Source organism: Podarcis gaigeae, assembly GCF_964106915.1.
Source record: "Podarcis gaigeae genome assembly, chromosome: 6".
Classification (NCBI taxonomy): Eukaryota; Metazoa; Chordata; class Lepidosauria; order Squamata; family Lacertidae; genus Podarcis; species Podarcis gaigeae.
The window spans coordinates 22,080,337-22,101,786 of record NC_139682.1 but is presented as its reverse complement, the minus strand read 5'-3'; the positions used below and the strand labels follow the sequence as shown (position 1 = coordinate 22,101,786).

The window sequence follows — 21,450 nt, the reverse complement described above, 5'->3', positions numbered from 1 at the left end:
CCTGGGCCTGGGCCTGGGCCTGGGCGTACTTCTTCCAACCTCAGGGGTTCAGGACACTCCCGCTTCCAATGACCCTCCTTCTTGCAATTTGCACATTGATTCCTTCCCAGTGGTGGATTCCTTCCTCGCCCTCTCCCTCCATTTAAGGGGCGGTGGTCTTGCTTCACTGCTGTGGCTAGCATCACCATCTTTTCCTTCTGCCACTTCTTCTTCTCTTGCTTCTCAGCCTCATCCCTATTCCGATAAACTCGGCGTGCAATGGCCATAATTTGGCTCATCAGCATCCCTTCCCATCCTTCTGATTTCTGAATTTTCTTACGAATATCAGAAGCGCACTGGGCCACAAATGTAGCAGTAATCATTCTGCTGTTTTCAGGGGCTTCAGGGTCAAAAGGAGTCCATATACGATAGGCTTCTTGCAGCCTCTCTAAAAAGTCTCCTGGACTCTCATTTGGTTTCTGTTCTACTTCTGAGACTTTAGACATATTAGTGGGCTTCTGGCATGCCCTGCGGATACCTTGCACAAGCGTCTGGCGGTAGGTGGTAAGTCTGGCCAGGTGAATTCCATTGTTTGGATCCCAATTAGGATCTTCCAAGGGAAAGTTATCTTGGAGATGACGGTCAATATTAAAAATATTTCCCACTCTGGCCTGCTCACGCAAATATATCTGTGCCTTTTCAATTATGTCTCTCCTTTCCTCAGTGGTGAAAAGAGTATTTAGGAGCTGGCGACAATCTGTCCAAGTAGGGCTATGAGTATTTACTATTGAAGTCACCAAGTCCATCATAGCCTGAGGTTTTTCTGCAAAAGATGGGGTGTGTGTTTTCCAATTCATCAAATCTGTAGTTGTGAATGGAATATATTGCAGGGTCGAAGTTCGAGGTGGCCGTGGTCCGGGTTGCCCATTAACCAGCGCAGGCTCCTCAAGTGCATCAAATACTCTTCTAAGAGGGGCTACTACGTGATCTTTCTCTTCGCTTTGCTCTAGGGGCCTCAAATCATAGGGGATGGTATTTGTCCCAAGGCGTTCTTTTAGCAGCTTTATACGCCTGGCTGTATTGCTTGCTGACCGATCAAGGTCTCCCTGTAACTTCTGTAATATTTCTCTAGGACTTGGATGTACAGGGGTTTGGGGTGGGCAATCAGTTGTTCCACTAAAGGAGACTGTAGATGCAGGTCTATTAGGAGTCACAGGTGGAATAACCACTTCTGCTTGGGCTTTATTATAGGACTCCAATGCCTCCTGAAGATATTTATCATAATCTATCAAGGAATCAAGCTCTGTGACTCCACTCCCATTATTCATTCCACTTTCTTGCCTTGGGGTTACAACTGGCGGAGTGTTTGAATTAAGCTCCCTTCGATGTGGAGCATAGGGTGGAGGTGGAAGCACCTCTTCCTCTGGTCCCTCAAAAATGGGTTTGAGTTTATTTGGCAAGATTCCTTTCCTAGCTTCAGCTTTTACAGCCAATAATTTGCATCGTTTGACTTTGCATTCCCTTATCCATGGAGGATTTTTATTTAATGTGCTCAGCCAGGAATCTATATATGGAAATTGTTCTGGGCACCCTCCAGTTTCTTTGGCGATATTAGACCAAAGTTTGCTTACTAAATTTATATCAAAAGTTCCCTGAGATGGCCATTCAGTATTTTGTTTCGGCCATTCTAGTTCACATAACGTTCTCAAGCGCTCTGGCGTCATTTTGACTCCATATGCCCCTGAGAAGGCTTTCTTAAAATTATTTAACATACACTCAAGAGGTGTATTTTCCCCCTTTGAACCCCCAACTCCCATTGTATGGCCCTGTGAAGTATCCACTCAGTCACTCCACACTCAGGTCAGCTACAGATTGCTCTGTACTTTCTCACACATACAATGCGCTAGATACTTCACCACACTCTACCTCCCAATTTTCCCTTTTTCCTCCACCAGACCAACATCTGATGTACCCAACCACCTAGCGTACTCAGTTTCCCCTTACTGAGACGCAGAAGTTTGATCAAGACTTCTCTTCCTCCCAATTAATTGGAGGGCCAAAAATCCCTTTGTGCACTTACCCTTGGTTGGTTCCCTGTTTCCCCCGGTCCGTCGCCGCCAGTGAGCAGGGTATCAGACAGACGAGTCTTCTGCGTTCCCCCTGGAAAAATTTACCAGTGCGCGCTGGGTAAGCAGTGGTCCTCTCTCTTGTACCCTGCCCAGTAGGGCGAAGGGGCTGCGTTCCAGCAGACCACTTATCCGAGTCACAGTGGCACCATAAAATGTAGCACCCTGCTTGTGGTTAACGCTTAGCTGGAATGAAATATTCAACGCAGCAATAGAGAAATTAAAATAATAATTTATTTGTCAGACAAATAAATGAGAGGCTCAGTGGTATATGGTTACCAAGCTCTGGCCTGGCCTCTTGCCATCCTGGCCAGCACTTATATTCCCTTAATCCAGCCCCCTTTGCTCCTCCTGTGGCTGCCTCTGTCCAATCAGCCTGGTTGAAATTCCTATTGGCTGTTTGGTAGAACCAATCACAAAAGATACACCCACAAAAGATACACCCACTTCCTTGCCCTTATAAGGGAGACAAAGAGCTATATATAAATGACAAATAAGTAATAATATATCTTACATGGAATCTTAATTACCAGCTCACCTCTTGCCCTCCTTGCCCTCCTTGCCCTATTGCCTTCTAAAACAAATGTTTAATCTTACATTTTTATGTTCAACAGATGTCAAGGATCTTGAGTTTCACATCAATATTGAAAGATTTCCTTCATTTGAAAGTTTCTAAACAAATGCCTGACAACCATATATATCAAGAGTGCTTGGATGGCGTCTTCTGTCTGGCAGGGGGGCTAGGCTGGTGGCTGACTTAATTTCAGGATAAATACAACTCTTACAACCATATGAAATAAGAATCTAGCATTCCTTAAATCCTTTGCATAATTACATTTAAGCCAATATATTTAAGCTAATATATTTCATTCACTTATCATAGGTAGCCTTTTAAAAGAATAAAGCCTTTGTAAAGTAAAAAGGAACTCAGTAAAAAACAGCTTTTAAAAAGAAGCCTCTTCAGTTTACACCTCCCCCCTTTCCCCCTCCTTTCCCAGCCAGCTAGATGCTTCTCCCATTAGCTCTTCCCAACAGCTTTAGAAAATTTCCCAAAAATGCTCTCTTTTCTTCTAGCCAAGCCAGTTGCCTTTTTCACTGCTCTTGGCCTTTCAACCTTAGAAAGAAGATCTGGCTCATTTTACTGAGAGGCACATTGGTATTATTTTACTATTTACCCTTGCCTTTAATTGTGTTTTTTCAGCCTTGGGGCAGCATATGTAATTCTCCCTTTTTTATGACTTTGAGAATTGTTTTTCTACTATAAATCAATGGGGCCCCCTTGTCTTAGGAGAAAAACCTCTTGCCAAGGTTCTTTCTGCCTGGTCTTTTGCCTGGCATGAAACATTTGAAAATCCTTTTTTTAAGCTCATTTTTAAATACAAGCCTTGATAAAATATAGAAGCTCTGATAAAAAATGCAGGCTTATGACTAGATGCCTCAGTACAACATGCACTAACCGTGATCTCAGTTCTCTGAGTGCCAAACTCAGAATGACATATCAGTGGAGTTTGCAGAAGTACGAAAAATCATTAGGAAAAAAAGCCTAAGGAGTGTGGGGGGAGGTTGACCCAAAAACAGCCAGTGGAGACTGAACAGAAAAAATGGTCGAAGAGGGAATGGAATGGAGTGTCCTAAAAACACCGCTGTGTTTGGTTGCAAGTCATGAGATCCCCAAAGCATTTCAAAGGAATAAAAATGGAGTAAAAATATATATGTGCCATAAAATTATAATGAAACACAACAGAAAATTAATACGTAATCAACACAAACAATGATGCAGTTTTTAGCAAAAGGAGAAAAAAGTCATTTCAACTCAGCCGCTATAGAGAAAATTAAGCTTCTTATAAGCTAGTATTATTCAGATTTTTCTGCAGATTGGGAAGCAATAAGCTAGCCTAGAGACAAAGGGTTATATTCAGCATAGCGCTAACGTTAAGGTTCCATTAGTGCAGGGATTTTCCTTGTGTGACAGAACCTTCTCTCACTCTCCTCGCCCCATGCACCCCCTAAATCTGTTCCAGGGGTTCTCCGAACCCTTCAGAGCAGATCTGAAGATGGCACAGGTCATGTATGTGGGGAGGAGAAAAGAGAATTACATTAGTGGGAATCCTTGCGATGGTTTCTACTATTGTAATGATTTAGGTGAATGGGGATCAAAGGTTTTGAAAATGCTTTGAAAGCTCTCATTCTAGGGTGGTCATCCGTGGCAGCCAACAGGGCAGAGCTGGGCATGATGGCATCACAGAGGCAGACTAGGGGGTCGGTAGGGAAGGCAGCGCAGTGGAAGGATTGTCGGATTAGCTCTGCCACTGTGCCCACACTGCCCCAACCTCTCCATCACTTTCCTACTCTTCCTCTCTGTTACCAGCAAGTGACCTCTGTGCTGGGAAGCCAAAAATGCCATTCCACTCCACAAGCTGCTATTGGTGGCCCCATGCAGAGGACAATCCTTTATTTTGAAGGGCTATCAGAGGACAGTCCTTTCCTTTGATGGGCTGTCTGGTTGGTCCACATCCAGTTTAGAGATAAAGAACCATAATAGCAAGGGCACTGGAATCACCCATTAGGTGCTAGATCTGGCTAGCAGACTGAGGAAGCACACAGGTCACCCAGCCACAGCCTTCCCCACTGTGGCAAGAGGTATTTTATTTCTATTTAAACTGTCATTGTTATTTCTATATTGGCACCAAGACCCGGCAGAGAGGGAGGTGCCATTTTGTGGGCTGGCTCTGGATGGGTGATTCTAAAAGAGAATGCTCCCCCAAGACCAAAATTCCCACAGTGGATAATTAGTACACCGAGGTGAAGGCTTAGGCTAGAATCCTTCTTCCTAACAGCAGTTTTTCTAGGCAAGAATTGTTTTATATTATTTCTTTGCAATGGGGTAGCATTCAAATATGCAACAGTCTCTGCCCTGAATCCTGAAGTGGTACAGACCCTGAAGGACTGTACCACATGATTTTTCCAATTCAGCCTTCTGCTCATAGAGCTGATGATACCTGGCACCAGGCTGAGATATTCTAAATGCATAGACGGCTCTCAATAAGAAAAGTGTGGGGAGGGGAAGGGTTTGTAGATGAGATGTGCAAGGAATTGCATTATATAGAGCAAGTACCTTGCTAAGAGCCAAATTCACTTTGTTTAATGCCTTCATCACACCAAAGGGATTGGCTCTTTCCGTTTCCTGAGCTGTTTTCATTCCAACCATGGCTGGTTTGCTGCCTTTAGCTGACAAAAGCCAGAAATGTGCTTAAGACCTTTAAGCTTCCATCTGATTGGATTGAGGGCCTCAATGCCAGATTATCTAGCTGCAGGACAGTGAGAGAGGCAGTTACTTTGGCTTAGCCGGATGGTGAATCCCTCCAGCAGGTGCCGGGATCTGCTGAGCGAAGGAAGATATAGCATGCAGTCCTTCATCGCCCACGCTGCTCAGAGGGAGGGATAGGAAGCACAACTTGGCTGCCTCAGCAAGACCCCTCCTCCCCCTCTCCCCGCTTGCATATATAAGAGTCAGAGAGTCACTAGCACATGGGTAGGCAAACTAAGGCCCAATCGCCTTCTAAATCCAGCTTGTGGACGGTCTGGGAATCAGTGTGTTTTTACATGAATCGAATGTGTGCTTTAATTTAAATTGCATCTCTAGATTATTTGTGGGGCATAGGAATTCGTTCTTTTCCCCCCTTCAAAATATAGTCCCCCCCCCCCAAGGTCTGAGGGACAGTGGAGAAAGTTTGCTGACCCCTGCACTAGCAAGAGCAAGCACAACTCAGGCTTTCTGACTTGCAGGTGCTGTCCAATCTCACAGTGTTGGCCCAAAATATTTCGGTGCCCAAGGCAAAAGGACATAGTGGTCCTCCCCATTATTCGCACAGAAGTTCATTAGATTGGCAATTGTACCTGGCAGCAGGACAGCATCTTACACCACACCTGAGGGCAGCAGGCTAGTTAAGGGTATGCAATGATAGCCTGTGCACTGATCTCCATCAGAAGGGAGTGGCCAGTGACTCAGGAGGAAGCTCAAAGTTATTGAGCTTTTTTTCCAGTAAATCTTCTCAAAAGAGGACATTACAGCAGGCTTTGGTTGCCAGGGCAGGTTTCTCTGGGGGGAGTTAATTGAGCATTTTCAATGCTTTTTATAATTTTGTGGATCTGATTTAGTAATTTTTGTCCATCCCCAACTTGGCTACACCCATGGAAAGATATGCACGTCCTAATTTAAAATCTCTGCTGGGGTGAAGACCCCACAATCCCTCAACACAACTGATTGCCAACCAATGGAATAAGTGGTGTTTGCTGTTTAAAATGCACTATGGCTCATTCCTTCCCACCCCCTCACATCAAGCGCTGCAGCAAAAGCTGCATTATTTTGGTGCTGTTGGTTTCTCACAGCTCTCGAGGCACACAGAACAAAAAGCCAATTATGGGGAGTTGAACGAAAGGTAATGAACCGAAAGAGACGAGCCTGCAAGCACCGTTTGGGCAGAGCACTTTGCACACAACCCGGCGACACCACTGGTTTCAGACCTGCATTGGCCACAGGCATGTTTGGAAACCTAACAGTGTAATATTGGCTTTCCCATTTATTCTGGGGGGAAAGCTCATCAAAACACAGGCTGGCTATATTTTGTCTTTTCTGAATCTTCAAACATTTAGCTTCACTGGATGCGCCTACGTTCTAGTGCTACAAGGAATGGAGAAAAAATTCCTTCTATCCACTTTCTCCACACTGTGCAAAATTTTATATACCTCTATCATGTTTCCTCTTGCACACTCTACACTTTGAAAATGCTGATGTGTTAACGCCAGTCAGGAAGCCCCTTTCAGGCCTGAGAGAGGACTTAAACCTTCCAAGGTATGTAAGGAAGGGCCAGTTCAGATAGGAAGCAGAAATGTGATTCCCATTTCATGTCCGCATCTCATTTGATACGCTGAAAAAAGCAGGTAATTATCATGGAGAGATTTTCCTCCTCCTGTGGGCAATTTGTATCTCCCTGGGGAAAACACACGTGTCTCACGCTCTGGCACTTCAACTGTGCTGCAGAAGCACAGCTGGAGGATGTGTGAGTCACAAAAGCTATCACTCATATATTATAAGGCTGAAACTAACTGTGGAGTCACCTCACAGCTTCACGACACAATTGGCCGGTTAATATGTTATTGATAGCCCTGGGGGGGGGGCGGGGAGCCAGTCAAATTGATGGGGAGGGAAAGAGATCTACTTCTTCTGAATATGAAGGATCAAAAGCCCTACAGATATGGAAAAGGCATACATTGGAACTGGACTTCATAAAGCGGTTGGTTGGGGTGTGTGAACACACACCCCTTACACCATCGGGCTCCAATGAGACCTTCTATTGCGTAGGGGCATTTATTCTGTATAACCTCCCCCATTTAGTATAAATAGTTCTCATTTGTCTATATCGGGTGCCTTTTAAGACACAGAAAATCAAGAGACACACTACTGACATTAAAAAAATAAAATAAAATCCTACAGCACAAATACAAATAGCATCAGTACTGCTATTACCAGGGCTGGCCCAAGTCATTTTGGCACCTGAGGAGAACCACTAAATGTGACTTCTGCCAGGGAAGAAGAGGACAGTGAAGCTCTGCATCAGGAATGGAGTGAGGAAATAAAGATCAACATCAGGAACTGTGTGTGGGGGGGGGGAGGACAGCAGCAATGCCTCTATTCACTGAGAGACTGCCGTGGTGGCAGGTTTAGGAGGTGGGCTGTCGAGGAGGCTGCAGATCCGGCCTCCAAGGACTGTGCTGTAGCTGCTGCTGACACTGTGGTGGCAGCAGTGGGTGATGTATCCCTTGGAAGCTGGGTTTGCCACCCCTGTGGTTCCTGCCACCTGAGGCGGTCACCTCACCTTTCCTCATTGGTGGGCCGGCCCTCACTACTACTTCTACTACTGTTATTGTTGTTGTTATTGAACACCACAAACTTTCTAAGTTCTGTGTATATATTGAAAGGTAACTTGGTATCTGCCCATAAGCTTACAATCTAATACAAAAGGAAGGCAGAAAGCAAGTATTGCAGCAGCTGCTCCTTTACTGAAACAGGAAGGGTGATGTTGGTCTCCCTCTTGCCAGGATGTTGTTGCTGAGAGGCGAAGGGTGCAGCGCTAGGCCTCTTGGCTGGCAGCAGAGATCAGAGCACGACCTCCCCTCAGGCTTCTACAGTCCCAGGGATCTACCATGGTATTAAGTTACAACTCGGATATTACAGAACACAAGAATGGTACATCAATCACAATGCACTCCAACTGTCAAAAGCTGCAACAAAGATCTGTCAGCTGGAGGCACTACATTTGTAGTGATTCTGTTCCTACCAGGTAGGCAGGGCACAGAAGGTGCTAGAAGCTTGAGGCCCTCTGCTCCACCTCACGATGGGTTCTATCTTGCCCTCTGTGCTGTTCAAAACACCTACTTCGATGTAGTCACAGGATTTCAAGCAGCATATTATGACACCCAGCTCTGCTTCTCCTTTTCATCTGAATTAGGTGAAATGCTAAACCAATGCCTAGTGATGGACCGGATGAGAACAAATAAAGGTCATATCGGCACATCACACATTTAAAGCATGTGACTTCTCTCTAAGACTCCTGGGAGCTGTAGTTTATCCCTCATAGGGCTGCAATTCCCAGCACCCTTAATGAACAAAGTTTCCCAGGATTCTCATGTGCTTTAAATGTATGGTGGGGATGTGACCAAAGCGAGAATCAAAATAAAAGACAATAACTTAATGTAGGTGGGGAAGCAACTGACTCTGGAGTACAGTGGTACCTCAGGTTAAGTACTTAATTCGTTCTGGAGGTCCGTACTTAACCTGAAACTGTTCTTAACCTGAAGCACCACTTTAGCTAATGGGGCCTCCTGTTGCTGCCAAGCCGCCGGAGCACGATTTCTGTTCTCCTCCTGAAGCAAAGTTCTTAACCTGAAGCACTATTTCTGGGTTAGCGGAGTCTGTAACCTGAAGCGTATGTAACCTGAGGTACCACTGTAGTGATAAGCAAGGCTTCCTGGGCTCTATCTAGAATAGATCCACCTAATATAGACTAACCTGGCCTTGATTTGGATTGGTCTTGAATTAGATTACTTTAAGATCAGGCTCATATTATAATTGAGGTCTTTCCATGTCCCTGAAGTAACAGGGGGCATGAAAAGGTCTGGATGCCTCACCTCGCTAATATTCTTATAAGCTGCCCCCCACCGGAGAACATAATGAGGCAGGAAGGCCTCTCCTGCTCGTGCCACTACCCCCTAAACTTTCATGATGGAGGAAATGAAAAGAATGTTGCAATGCATGTGACAGACATATTCTTTGATTCAAGCCAGCACTTCACGGTGCCCTGGGTTAGTCGCAGCTGAGTCCGTCCCAGGACATATGCTAGGCTGTGAAAGACCTTATGTCATCAGCAGTTTTATTTTCAGTTCCTTTCCTAATGATCCCCAGCATGAAATTTTCCTTTTTCACAGCTGCTATGAAAACACCACAACAGTACTGCGTGAGGAGGCCTAAGAGGAGAGAGTAGGAGACAGGCGATGATGACCACATCAGGGCCAGCTCCAGTTGGATTTTCCATTTCCTGCTCCTCCTCATGCGAATGATTGATGGATAATATTTCTATGCCACATTTCATCCACATGAACCGCAAAGTGGCTTACAAACAATAAATAACAATAACAGAACAGAGCATCGCAAATACAGCATAAACCAGGTTGAATAATTACCAAGCCATCAGTAAAATCATTACAATCTATAAAACACTGTTAAGGAAAAACAAAAAAAATTCCTTCCAGTAGCACCTTAAAGACCAACTAAGTCAGTTCTTGGTATGAGCTTTCGTGTGCATGCACACTGCAAAAATAAGCTGCACAGCACAATTGCAACAAAAGTCATAGGATTCACTAAGTACTACAACAGTAATGATGTAGAAAACAATCTTAACATTAACAAAATAGCAACCAAATAAAAAATAAATTAAAAAGGCCAAGCACTGTTGAATTCATGCACACACTCTCCCTACCGCCATGACTCATAATCTTCCATTCAACTGTCCTGTGGGAAGCGTTCTTGGAAAAGGAGGCAGGCAAGCAAAAACCACTTCATGGCCTACTCAGGCCAGACTTCTCTCCCACTCCTGCAATGGCCCTTGGTGTCCATTGGGACTGGTAAGGTAGAAGGCAAGGAGACCAACAGTAGGTGGAGGTAGAGCCAATGAAAGGCAGTGCCACCCCCTGGAAATAAAGAAAGCAGGCAGGTGGGGACTGACTGAAGTCTCTGCCCCAATTGCCCTTATTGATCATGATCCACTGCACCCCTGTGAGAAGGATCCGTGCATATTTTAAAAATATGTAAGTCAATGTTACTTCTCCACCTTAGAACTAGTTCTATCTTCAAGGCCTACGCGGTCATTAGGCAAGGTGAGGCCACCACCTCAGGTGTCAGAAGACCCTGAGGTGGCACCACTTGAGGTGAAATGGGAAGTGCTTGCCCTGTCATTGCTGCTGTCACCTGCGCCACCCACCACCTCTGGCCACCTCAGCGCTGATTTCCAACAAGATCTTGCTGAACTCGCACAAGAACTTGCAGAGTGCATGAGATTTCGCCTGAAATGGGTGCGATCTTGCCCAAAATTGGCACTGACGCTGGTATGGCAGAGGTGGTAGGGCAGGTAGCTGTGGCAGTGGCAGACAGGACGCACTTCTCGTTTCGCCTCAAGCGGTGAAACGGGACGTGCCGCCGCTGTCTATCCTGGAAAGCAGGATAGAAATAGTTGTAATAAACACAGGCCAAAATAGAAATTACACTTCGAACATGTGAAACAGTCTCCTGAGACGGAATGAAATTCCAGTGACTGCAACTCTGCAAGAGGCATTGTTTCTAAGCTTCTGAACATAGATTCAGGAGCTCCATCTAAAGAGTTAAAAACGGCACCCATTATGCAGCAGGTGGCTAACAAGCAACTCTTAATGTCACATTATGTTCTTAAAATTCCAGCCTGCTAAAACGAAATAATAAATATGTTTACAAGAGAACCCCTAAAACAAAATTAGCCATATGAGATTAGCATTTAATTTATACATGGGGCTGTCAATTTAGATTATAATGAAATGTAAACAAGGCAAACAAACTAATTAAACAAAGAAGTGGCAATTGCCCCGAAAAAGTGATACTTATATCCAATAGGCATGCTAGTTTTATCCACATCCAGTCAATGAGCTGTGAACTTCACAGCCACAGATGGAAGTCAACAGAACTCATGAAAAGGTTTATGCTAATCCCAACATCAGCTGAGGTGCTTCCCAAACAAAGGCCTGGTCATTCCTTTTAACAATACTGGCAGTAGATTTGGGGCAGTCAAAAGAAAGGGCTTCTTCACATAGTATAACATTAAATTATGGAACAACAACAACAACCAGCCCTTCACCAACAGGTCCCAGGGTGGGTTACAACAATTTAAAATTTAGAATTAAGTTAAATCAGGAATAGGATGGGCCCTGAAAACACACATCTCAGTTGTCAGAGGCCAGGGTAAAGAGGGGTATATTCAGTATTCACTGAAAGCTGTATAGGGAACAAATCAGACACACCTCTGTCTGTAATGAGGGAATTCCACAATTTAGGGGTTGCCGCAGAGAAGGACCTCTCCAGGACCCCCCCCCCCCATAAAAAAACCTTCTGTGGGATGATGCAAACTGTGGTGATAGCTGCTGGCTTTAGAAGATTTTGAAATGAGAGCAGATAAATTCACAAAGAAGGTTATTAGCCACACCAGCTCAAATTAGCTGTTGCCAGCTTGATGGTCTTCAGTTATTTTGGACTACATGGCTTTGCTGGCCAGAGTTGGTGGGAGTTGTAGTGCAAAGCAGCTGGAGGGCACTAGGTAGGGCTGCCATATGTCCGGAATTTCCTGGACATAGCCGGGATTCAGCCACTGGAAATAGTATCTGGACGGAAATCGCCATAGCCAGGGCTTTTTCAGATGTGGCTCCGATCTGGTAGAATGCTCTGTCACAAGAGACTAGGGCCCTGCGGGACTCGATATCTTTCCGCAGGGCCTGCAAGACAGAGCTGTTCCACCAGGCCTTTGGCCAAGGCACAGTCTGACCCCTCTCTCCTTCTGTAATCCTCATAGAACTCTAGTTCAATGACTGCCATTAATTTGATTGGAATTAATTTTATAATGAAATGATTTTAGAATGTTTTATCATTTTACTGTTGTTAGCCGCTCTGAGCCCGGCTTCAGCTGGGGAGGGTGGGATATAAATTATTATTATTATTATTATTATTATTATTATTATTATTATTATTAAATGTCTGGGAAGATCCGGATGTTAGACAGCCCATATCAGAAGTGTAGATTTTGGTTAATTTCCTTAAAAACTTCATTTATTATTAGTATTAGTTTTGCAGCAACAACATTGGACAAAACCAGATTTTCACTTTTTGAAATATGGCGACCCTACACTAAGTGAGTGAAGCCTGTCTGAAATGGACTTCTCTGAATACCAATTGCTGGGTGCTGTACAATGGAGGAAGACTATGGCTATGGGCTTCATTTCCTGCTTGCAGACTTCTCGGAAGCATCTGCCTGGAAATGGTTCAAAAACAACGACCAGCCTACATCAGGAGTGGGGACCCTCCAGCCCATGGGCCAAATGAGCAAGTCTCCTCCCCTCTGGCTTCCTTCCATAGATGCAGGGCTACATTTGTCCTCACATCTATCATGACATGTAGGCCCTTACTGGGCTGAACTTCACTGCATGTAATGCTCTGAAGGAAAATGTAATGAAAATGATATATAGATGGTACATGACCCCAGTTAAACTTGCCAAAATATACCATTCATCTGATAACAAAGGAGCGTCTCCTCCCTCATCGTTCTGCCCGGACACTGAGGTCCAGCTCTGAGGGCCTTCTGGCGGTTCCCTCACTGCGAGAGGCCAAGTTACAGGGAACCAGGCAGAGGGCCTTCTCGGTAGTGGCGCCCGCCCTGTGGAATGCCCTCCCATCAGATGTCAAAGCGATAAACAACTACCTGACATTCAGAAGACATCTGAAGGCAGCCCTGTTCAGGGAAGTTTTTAATATGTGACATTTTAGTGTATTTTTCATCTCTGTTGGAAGCCGCCCAGAGTGGCTGGGGAAACCCAGCCAGATGGGCGGGGTACAAATAATAAATTATTATTATTATTATTATTATTATTATTATTATTATTATAATAAAGAAAATGAAGGAACATTCTTTCACCTCTGGTGGACTTGCCCTAAAGTGAAGGCCTTCTGGGAAATGATATATAATGAGTTGAAAAAGGTATTTAAGTATACCTTCACTAAGAAACCAGAGGCCTTCCTTCTGGGTATTGTCGGCCAGAAGGTGCTAAAGAAGGACCGAACATTTTTTATGTATGCCACAACGGCAGCAAGGATACTCATTGCTAAGAACTGGAAAACTCAAGATCTACCCACACTGGAAGAGTGGCAGATGCAGCTGATGGACTACATGGAACTGGCCGAGATGACTGGCAGAATCCGAGACCTGGGGGAAGAGAGGGTTGAAGAAGACTGGAAGAAATTCAAGATTTATTTACAAAAACATTGTAATCTGGTAGAATGTTAAGAAGGATGCTTGATCATAAATAACTGCCTACCACGGAATTAGATTGGAATTTGATGATAAGTGAGATTAACGAAAATATGAATTTTTTGGAGAACTGCTAGACTCTATTTAAATGAGTGGATATAAGGTTGTAAACAAGATGATAATTTGCTTGAAAAACTTTATAATGATGTAAGTGGGAGCGGGAGACGTGAGGGAGTTCAAAGAAGTGATGAAATTATGTCATGATATAAATAATTCTGTTTATCATTTATGCATTGTATTCAAAATATCTCAATAAATATTTATTAAAAAAATAAATAAATATCATGACATGTAGGCCCTTATTCCATCTTTTCCCCACTCCCAGTTTCAATCCTCCTTCTTCCCAGGACTCTGCAACTGTCCATTATGCTCAGGTAACATCACAGTAACACTGCCACAGACTCGCTGAATGACTGGTAACAGCCAACCTCTCTTTATTACCTATTAGCTTCCAATGAAAGGGAAGGTATCACCAGAGAAGACACCTAAGGAGGACCAGAACTCTCCTGGTCTGAAACTCGAGAGAGAGAAGCGGTTGTGACCTGAAAGTAGGGCTAGCATCCCCAGAAGCTGAGGGTCTAGTACTAACCTGCCCAAATTAAGGTGCGCGTGCACACACACAATGGAGCATTCTCCTCACAATCCTTTCAGGAGTAAATAGATTTCTACGTATACTTTGGTGTTGTAATTACTGAATGGAGGAAGTTTTGTTTGAAGGTGGGAAATAAATAGAGGAGGAAGTTTTATTTGTTGAATGTGGCCTCGATTTTTGGCCCATGTGCATTTTTCTGTGAATCAGAATGCCAAACATTTTCAGCCAAAACAACTTCCCCTGGGAGTACATCTTCATACTTATTTGTTCAACCTAGCTGGAATTTCTTAAAGAAAAATAGGAAATGAAAATCAGGAATGGGCAAGATTTTGCAAAAAGCCTAATTTCAGATTTTTAAAAAATCACATCACAGTTAATGCATTGACTAGGGAATGTGAAACACCTCATTAATGTGAAATTTATAACCCTGAGTATCACACATTTCCTTTGTAAAAATAAAGGATCTAATTCTCTTGAGAAACCCAAAACTGTGTTGCTAGTTTCTGCTCAGTTAGAAAACAGATGGCAGTCTTAGCCTTCTTTAGCTGTCACAGCTTTCAGTTGTTTCTTTTGTCTTCTAGCTCTTTTTTCAGATATGGTTTATAATTTGTAGCATTCTATCTTTCCTAGACATGTTTTATGCCAGGTAGGAAAATAATATTTTTTAAAAAATGGATATTGCATTTACAGAGATAGCATAAAAGACTATGATTAATGTTATGGAAGCAAATTTTCATTTGAATATTTTATTCCTCTCGCAGAAGTTGTACTTTATGGTTGCAGAATTTAGGGCAGAATTCCAGGTGTCCTGTATATAATTTATGGAGTATAAGAAAAAAGGTCCAGAGCTTTGTTTTAGAGCCTGTAAGACTATTTATCTCTGGCGTTTTTGGTTTATACAAGAAGTGGAATTGACTCCTTAGTTTGCAGTGGTTTTTCTCTTCTCTATTTCTTGGCATATTCATTGTATGCTCTGGCCATGGTACTGAAAGAAAAGGAAGAAAAGCTACAAGTCACTCCCTTAGTGACACTCTGATCCACTGTGGCATCTCAGCCCTGTACATGCTCTGCTTTTGCAGGCACCAGCTCCTTTGGGTAACAAAGTGAAAGAGGAATTAAATCTTAAATGTTCTGAATGCATGAGGATTTGAGTTTTGATCCCTGTTCTGATATACAGTAATATAGGGAGTGGAGCTTTTTTGTACATGCATGGAAACTGAATTCTAATTGCTTCTACAGCAGGGGTGAGGAACCTGTGGTCCTCCAGATGCTGCTGGACTACAACTCCCATCATCCTTGACCATTGACTGTGCTGGCTGGGGCTGATGGGAGTTGGAGTGCAATATCATCATGAGTTCCCCGACCTTGTGCTGGAAGAAAAAAAACTATTAGAATGAGGGTGTTCTGTTCTGAAACACACCTTGAATTATTTTTCTTCTACCCTTTGCCACACTGAGCATTCCTCATATACTCTGTTTATGCACTTGCAACTCCAGATTTCACCAGGAAGTAGGCATGTACCTGGGAGTGGTGGGAACCCTTCCTTCTCTGCAATCAACTAAACAACAACAACACCAAGTGGGGGGACTTAGATAGGAATGGCACATTTATGTGCTGTCACTTTAAGGGTTCATTCTGCTGCCCCCGTGGAGTCCCATCCATTATGGCAGAGGTGGGGCTAGCACTGGATTAGTTGTAGAAAAGCATGTATGTGTAGCTATTTAACTGTTTCCTTGCCCAAGCAGAGAGACAAAGGCACAAAGTAAGTCCCTGAATGGGGGTGTTACCAGGAGATAAAATAAAAGGGGAAGAGCTGTGTTAGCTTGTTTCTCAGGCAGAGCAACTAACCTTATGTATGACTCACCTATCCAAAAAGAAAGAGAGCATTTGCCTCCATTCTTCCCTGGTGGTGTTTTTTTTTTTTTTTTAGATGGCTGAAATAGATTTCTTCCTTTCCGAAACATTCCAGATTCCCTGTTGATTGGTGTGGGGTTGCTTTGAGATGACATGTACTGGGCCCTTGCTCCACCTAGCTTTCTGCTCCTGGAGAAACGAGAGGCCCTCACGCCTTGAGGAAACCTGCCCATTCATCATCTTCCCCATGCATAATTCAACCCCCATGTATAATGAATGCTGAAAGAAATGGCTGTGTGTGGATGTGTACCTAAGAAAGATAAAGGTCAGATGTGTTTCATCCTTTGTTCACAACTACCCTGAGCTGCCCAGGGAGCATGCAGACTCTGGGGTTGGGGTGGGGGAAGCTGCCACTTGCTCTCAGTTTGAAAGACAAAAGCTGACAGCATCTGTGCACCGACTCCAAGAGTCCAGGAAGCAGGATTTCAATCCTAGTGCTGCAGTGTCAGAAGTCAATGGATTGTTTGGTACAGGTTCTTCAAAGGCGATATGCCCAGTCCAGCCCTACAGAGCATATACAAGGACCCAGATCCATTTATGTCTCCATGCCTTCTCTCCATCGTTATAGGAGACTGATGACCAGGATTCGTTCCCCCCCCCCTCCCTATTCTTCTGTCTCCCTCCATTCATCTCATCCTTGGCCCACAGAAACCAAGGAGCCTCTCCAAACACAACATGCAAATCTGACCCCCAAACCAGACAGAGGCAGCCAGGGCTCCCCTCCCCCTGCTTTAAGCAAATGCTGTTGGAAAATGCAGAAATGCAGACACAAAGCACACCTCCGCTGGAGCACACCGCTCCCTCGTGCATCCTCGGGGAAAAGCGACCTGGTCTCCCCCTTCCCCGCTGCCTGCATGATTGTCAGGAGGGCAACATCCAGGAATTTGCCTTGCCATAATACTGGCTGTCACACAAGCCCTCCCTTCCGAGCCCAGCGTAGCGTTTACCTTCTGTGAGCTGAATGACTGGGTCCAATGGTACAAAACCAGCCTGTCCTTGGATCTGAAGGCAGGGTGTGCCGGGTCCTGGTTCGCCTCGTCCTCCATGGATTTGCCTGCATCGTTCTCCAGGGCTGAAATGGGCCACCAGCTGCAGTTGGTGGGAGTAACATTGTTGGGAGTCGCCATGACAGCCTGTGCTTATGGAAGAGCAGGAGAAGGAGAGAGCTGCAGCCGCTGTACTATCGGAGCATCACATGGGCTCATGGAAACAGCATCACTCCCGGAGCCAAGGGGGTTCGGTTTCATTACTCACCCCAGATTTGCATGGCGAGCCCAGGGCAGCTGGATCAGAAGCCGCATCTAGCTTGAGGAAGAGAAGGAGTATAGCTCTTTCTGTGTGTGTGTGTGTGTGTGTGTGTGTGTGTGTGTGTGTGTGTGTGTGTGCGCGCGCGCGCGCGCGCGCGCTAAATCACAGCCCCTTTACATCCATGGCAAGCTTGCGAGTGAGGCACATTGCTGCACTGCTCATGCATTGTTCTAAATCACAGACACAACAGAGCGTCGATGCCACCTGACGGCGAACCTGAGACTCCACATGCAACGGGAGATCCTGCATCTTATTAGTAACAGAGTGCGTGCAGCCTCCTTTATCGGGATGGTTTGCGGAGGGTGCCCGGATAATCCAGATAAATAAGACTGACAGTGAACTCTTAGGGAAGTATGGTTTTGCTTATAGGAAGAGTCAGGTCCTACAAATCTGATCTCATTTTCCCTCTCCCTCAACCCCACAGGCAGGTTAGGCAAATTGCCGAGATTTTGTGCTGAAGATGAATGCATTGATGAAGGCTTGCTAACTTTTGAACTTAAAACGTTTCGGCTTCCAGCTTCAATATCTGGTGAAAGGAGAAGGCAACTTCCAAATGTGGCTAGGCAGAGGCATCATTATTCTCCCTGCAAAGCAAGCCCACAGCAGCACTAAGGAGGACTGGGGCACAGCTGAAGGAGGGAGAAAACCTCATTGAAAACATTTTGCTCAAGGGTCTATCAAATTCTGGACCTCGCACTCCTAACAAATAGCCTGATTTGGGATCTCTCTTTTCTGATCCTGAAGAGGTCTCTCAGTCCTGAGCACATATAATCCTATAGGTAAGGTAAAGGGACCCCTGACCATTAGGTCCAGTCATGACCAACTCTGGGGTTGTGGCGCTCATCTCGAGGGAGCCAGCGTACAGCTTCCGGGTCATGTGGGCAACATGACTAAGTCACTTCTGGCGAACCAGAGCAGCGCACGGAAACGCCGTTTACCTTCCCGCCGGAGTGGTACCTATTTATCTACTTGCACTTTGAGGTGCTTTCAAACTGCTAGGTTGGCAGGAGCAGGGACCGAGCAACGGGAGCTCACCCCATCACAGGGATTTGAACTGCCAACCTTCTGATTGGCAAGTCCTAGGCTTTGTGGTTTAACCCACAGTGCCACCCGCGTCCCAATATATAATCCTATACTTATAGCCTTATACTTGGGTGGAAGTTCATGTAAAGAGTCCATCAGGGTCAATACAAATTTGCGTTTTTGTTTTTTTTTTTTGGTTTTTTAAAAGTGGTTGCTCTTATAAAATGCATAGAAACCATAACCCAGAGAGGACCAAGCTTCAACTTTTTGCCTCCTACATTGCTGGAGGAAGTATATGGATCTTCACAGAACGTGAAATCCGAAATAGTTGTTTAGAAATGAGTAGAGAATTGGAAAGTTGAAAATGGGAGGTTCAGAATCTTAAGTGGAATAGAGTTGGAGAGTTCCATTCAACTAAGTCAATGGAAAGTTGCTTTAGCATCTATATTTAGTGTTTCTTTAGATTTAAAATTGAGATTGAACAGAAACTGATGTTCTGGATATATTGGACTCCACAGTATCTTTATAGGAAGGAATTGGCTAGTTCAGATAGAGAATGGTGGTGGTGGTGGTGGTGGTGGTGATGATGATGATGATGATGATAATAATAATAATAATAATAATAATAATAATAATAATAATAATAATAATTTATTTATACCCTGCCCATCTGGCCGGGTTTCCCCAGCCACTCTTGGTGGCTCCCAACAGAATATTAATAATATGGTGATGTAATGCATTTGAAGTGTATGTTGTAGGCGTATCCTGTAGTGTCTTGTTTCTGATCAGAAAGTACAGTTGTACCTTGGAAGTTGAACGAAATCCATTCTGGAAGTCCATTCGACTTCCAAAACATTCGAAAACCAAATCGTGGCTTCTGATTGGCAGCAGGAAGCTCCGTGGAAGCCCCATCGGACGTTCGGGTTCCAAAAGAACGTTCACAAACCAGAACAATCACTTCTGGGTTTGCGGCATTTGGGAGCCAAAACATCCAAGTTCCAGGGCGCTGGGGATCCAAGGTACAACTGCATTGCTTTGGAGAAATCTTTGATATTTGTGGATGTTTACTCCCTTCTCCTTGCCAACAGAAGTATCTTAAATATCTTTCTTTTTAAAACTGCATTGTTCAGGCAGCCTTCTTGAACATTAAAAAAAATAAATTCTGCTAGTTTTTATGCAATATTTTCCAGGTTGTTTTTTTAAAGAACATGATAGAATCTGGAGTACTTTCATCCCAAGCTTTATTTATGGCTGTGTCTCCACAGTCTAACCTCATACATCTCGTTCTGCATTGCCCTTCGTAGCAGCTCAGCCCCCAATGTTTGCATGAAAGGCCCAAGTGTCAGTGGAAGAGTGTTTGCTTGGCATGCAGAAGATTCCAGGTTTGAACCTAGAATTCCCAGGCAGGACCTGGAGAGAACCAGGCCTGAAAACCTGGAGAGCCACAGCCAGTCTGTGTAGACAATACTGAGCTAGATGGACCAATTGTTTGACTCATTATATGGCAGTTTCCTAGGTTCCTAACACCTCTTTATAGTGTCCTACATCCATGGATGTAGGACACTATATGCTGTGGCTAACGTTCTCATGCCACTTAAAACCACAAACTTCTTATTCTTTGCTAGCTCATCTTCTTTACCCTTAACAACAGAGCTGTAGTTTTTGTGGGAAACTTTGTTTTCTTCCGTTTTGCCTTTAAGCATTATTTGCAAAGTGGTCCTGGATTGTTGGCATCCGTCTGTCTTGAGAGACAATGGAGTGCGTCTCCAGGGGTGGAGTCTGGAGCACCAACATGACCTCCCCAGGTGCAAAAGCCTGGGCAGTGTGTATGGAGGTCCTGGGCTGCCCAGATGACGAGACCCCCTTTCAGCCTCACTGACGTGGTCCAAAGGAAAGGAGATGTTTGGTTGCCAGAGTTGCCAGAAAGAGGTGTATAAGGAAACATCGTCTTAGGGACTCTGATCCAGCTTTGTTTACTCCTTGGCCTTTTCTTCTCCCGAAGATACCCCACAAGGCAGGTTTAGGATCAAAGTTTTCCTTCTTCCAGATGGCCTACCTTCCCAGGTTGATGAGCCTCATGTGCCCCTCATTTCCTTCTACAGCAGAAATGGCCTTCTTGACCATTGGACCCACTATTGGTCTTGTCTGCTCGGTCTGCCAGAGCCTGTCTTCACATACAGGGGATGTCCCTAACTCAACTTAGGGTTTGAGACCCACTGTCTGCCCTCACCTGGTTTAGCCAGCCAGTCGAAGCCGTATCCTAGGGTGTGGCCACTGTTGCATGCTGACAGCTTTTAGGAGCCACAGGTGAGAGCTGAGTGCAAGGTAGGGATCAATGACAAACTACCCCAGCAGCATGACATGCCCCCCCCCACCAAAGGTAGTACCTGTTGGAGTGTTGTGGGTATCAAGGAATCAAACTAATTGGGAATGCTGACTCAGCAGCATGTGATGACTAAGCATCAGGAGACATGGGGCGTTGCCTAATTGTTCCATTGCCAGCTAGTATAAAGAGGCATGGTTGGCTTCCCACTTCAGTTGGTAGGGGTGAGAAGAGGTGACGACCTCTCCTTTGAATGTAATTCCACCTGTATGCTATGTATCCTGAATGTAGAAAGACTGCTTTACAATGCTGCAAGACTGCAACTGAATAAAGCCTTGCTGAAAATACAGCTTGCCTCCTGAATGCTTCCTGTGGGGCTCTTGTACATCACAACAGTAAAAAGCAAAGGGACCCCTAACCATTAGGTCCAGTCGTGGCCGACTCTGGGGTTGCGGCGCTCATCTCACTTTATTGGCCGAGGGAGCCGACATACAGCTTCCGGGTCATGTGGCCAGCATGACTAAGCAG

At 44.7% G+C, this 21,450-nt stretch overlaps 1 protein-coding gene and 2 long non-coding RNA genes across 3 annotated transcripts in view; 1 reads left to right on the top strand and 2 right to left on the bottom strand.

The window, feature by feature from the left end:
- The window catches only part of GDAP1L1 (ganglioside induced differentiation associated protein 1 like 1), a 56,221-nt gene extending 38,475 nt beyond the window's left edge, over positions 1 to 17,746 (bottom strand). The window contains exon 1 of the mRNA XM_083746309.1: positions 17,216 to 17,746. Coding sequence (XP_083602435.1) covers positions 17,216 to 17,395 — 180 coding nt within the window. The 5' untranslated portion in view covers positions 17,396 to 17,746. The remainder of the gene's footprint in view (positions 1 to 17,215) is intronic.
- The window catches only part of LOC310848003, a 222,727-nt gene that overhangs the window by 40,216 nt on the left and 161,061 nt on the right, over positions 1 to 21,450 (bottom strand). The gene's annotated exons all lie outside the window — the stretch shown is intronic.
- Positions 6,920 to 9,886, top strand: LOC310848002. Its single transcript, XR_014566122.1, has 3 exons — positions 6,920 to 7,046; positions 8,205 to 8,352; positions 9,591 to 9,886. It is a non-coding gene; the product is annotated as an uncharacterized lncRNA (long non-coding RNA).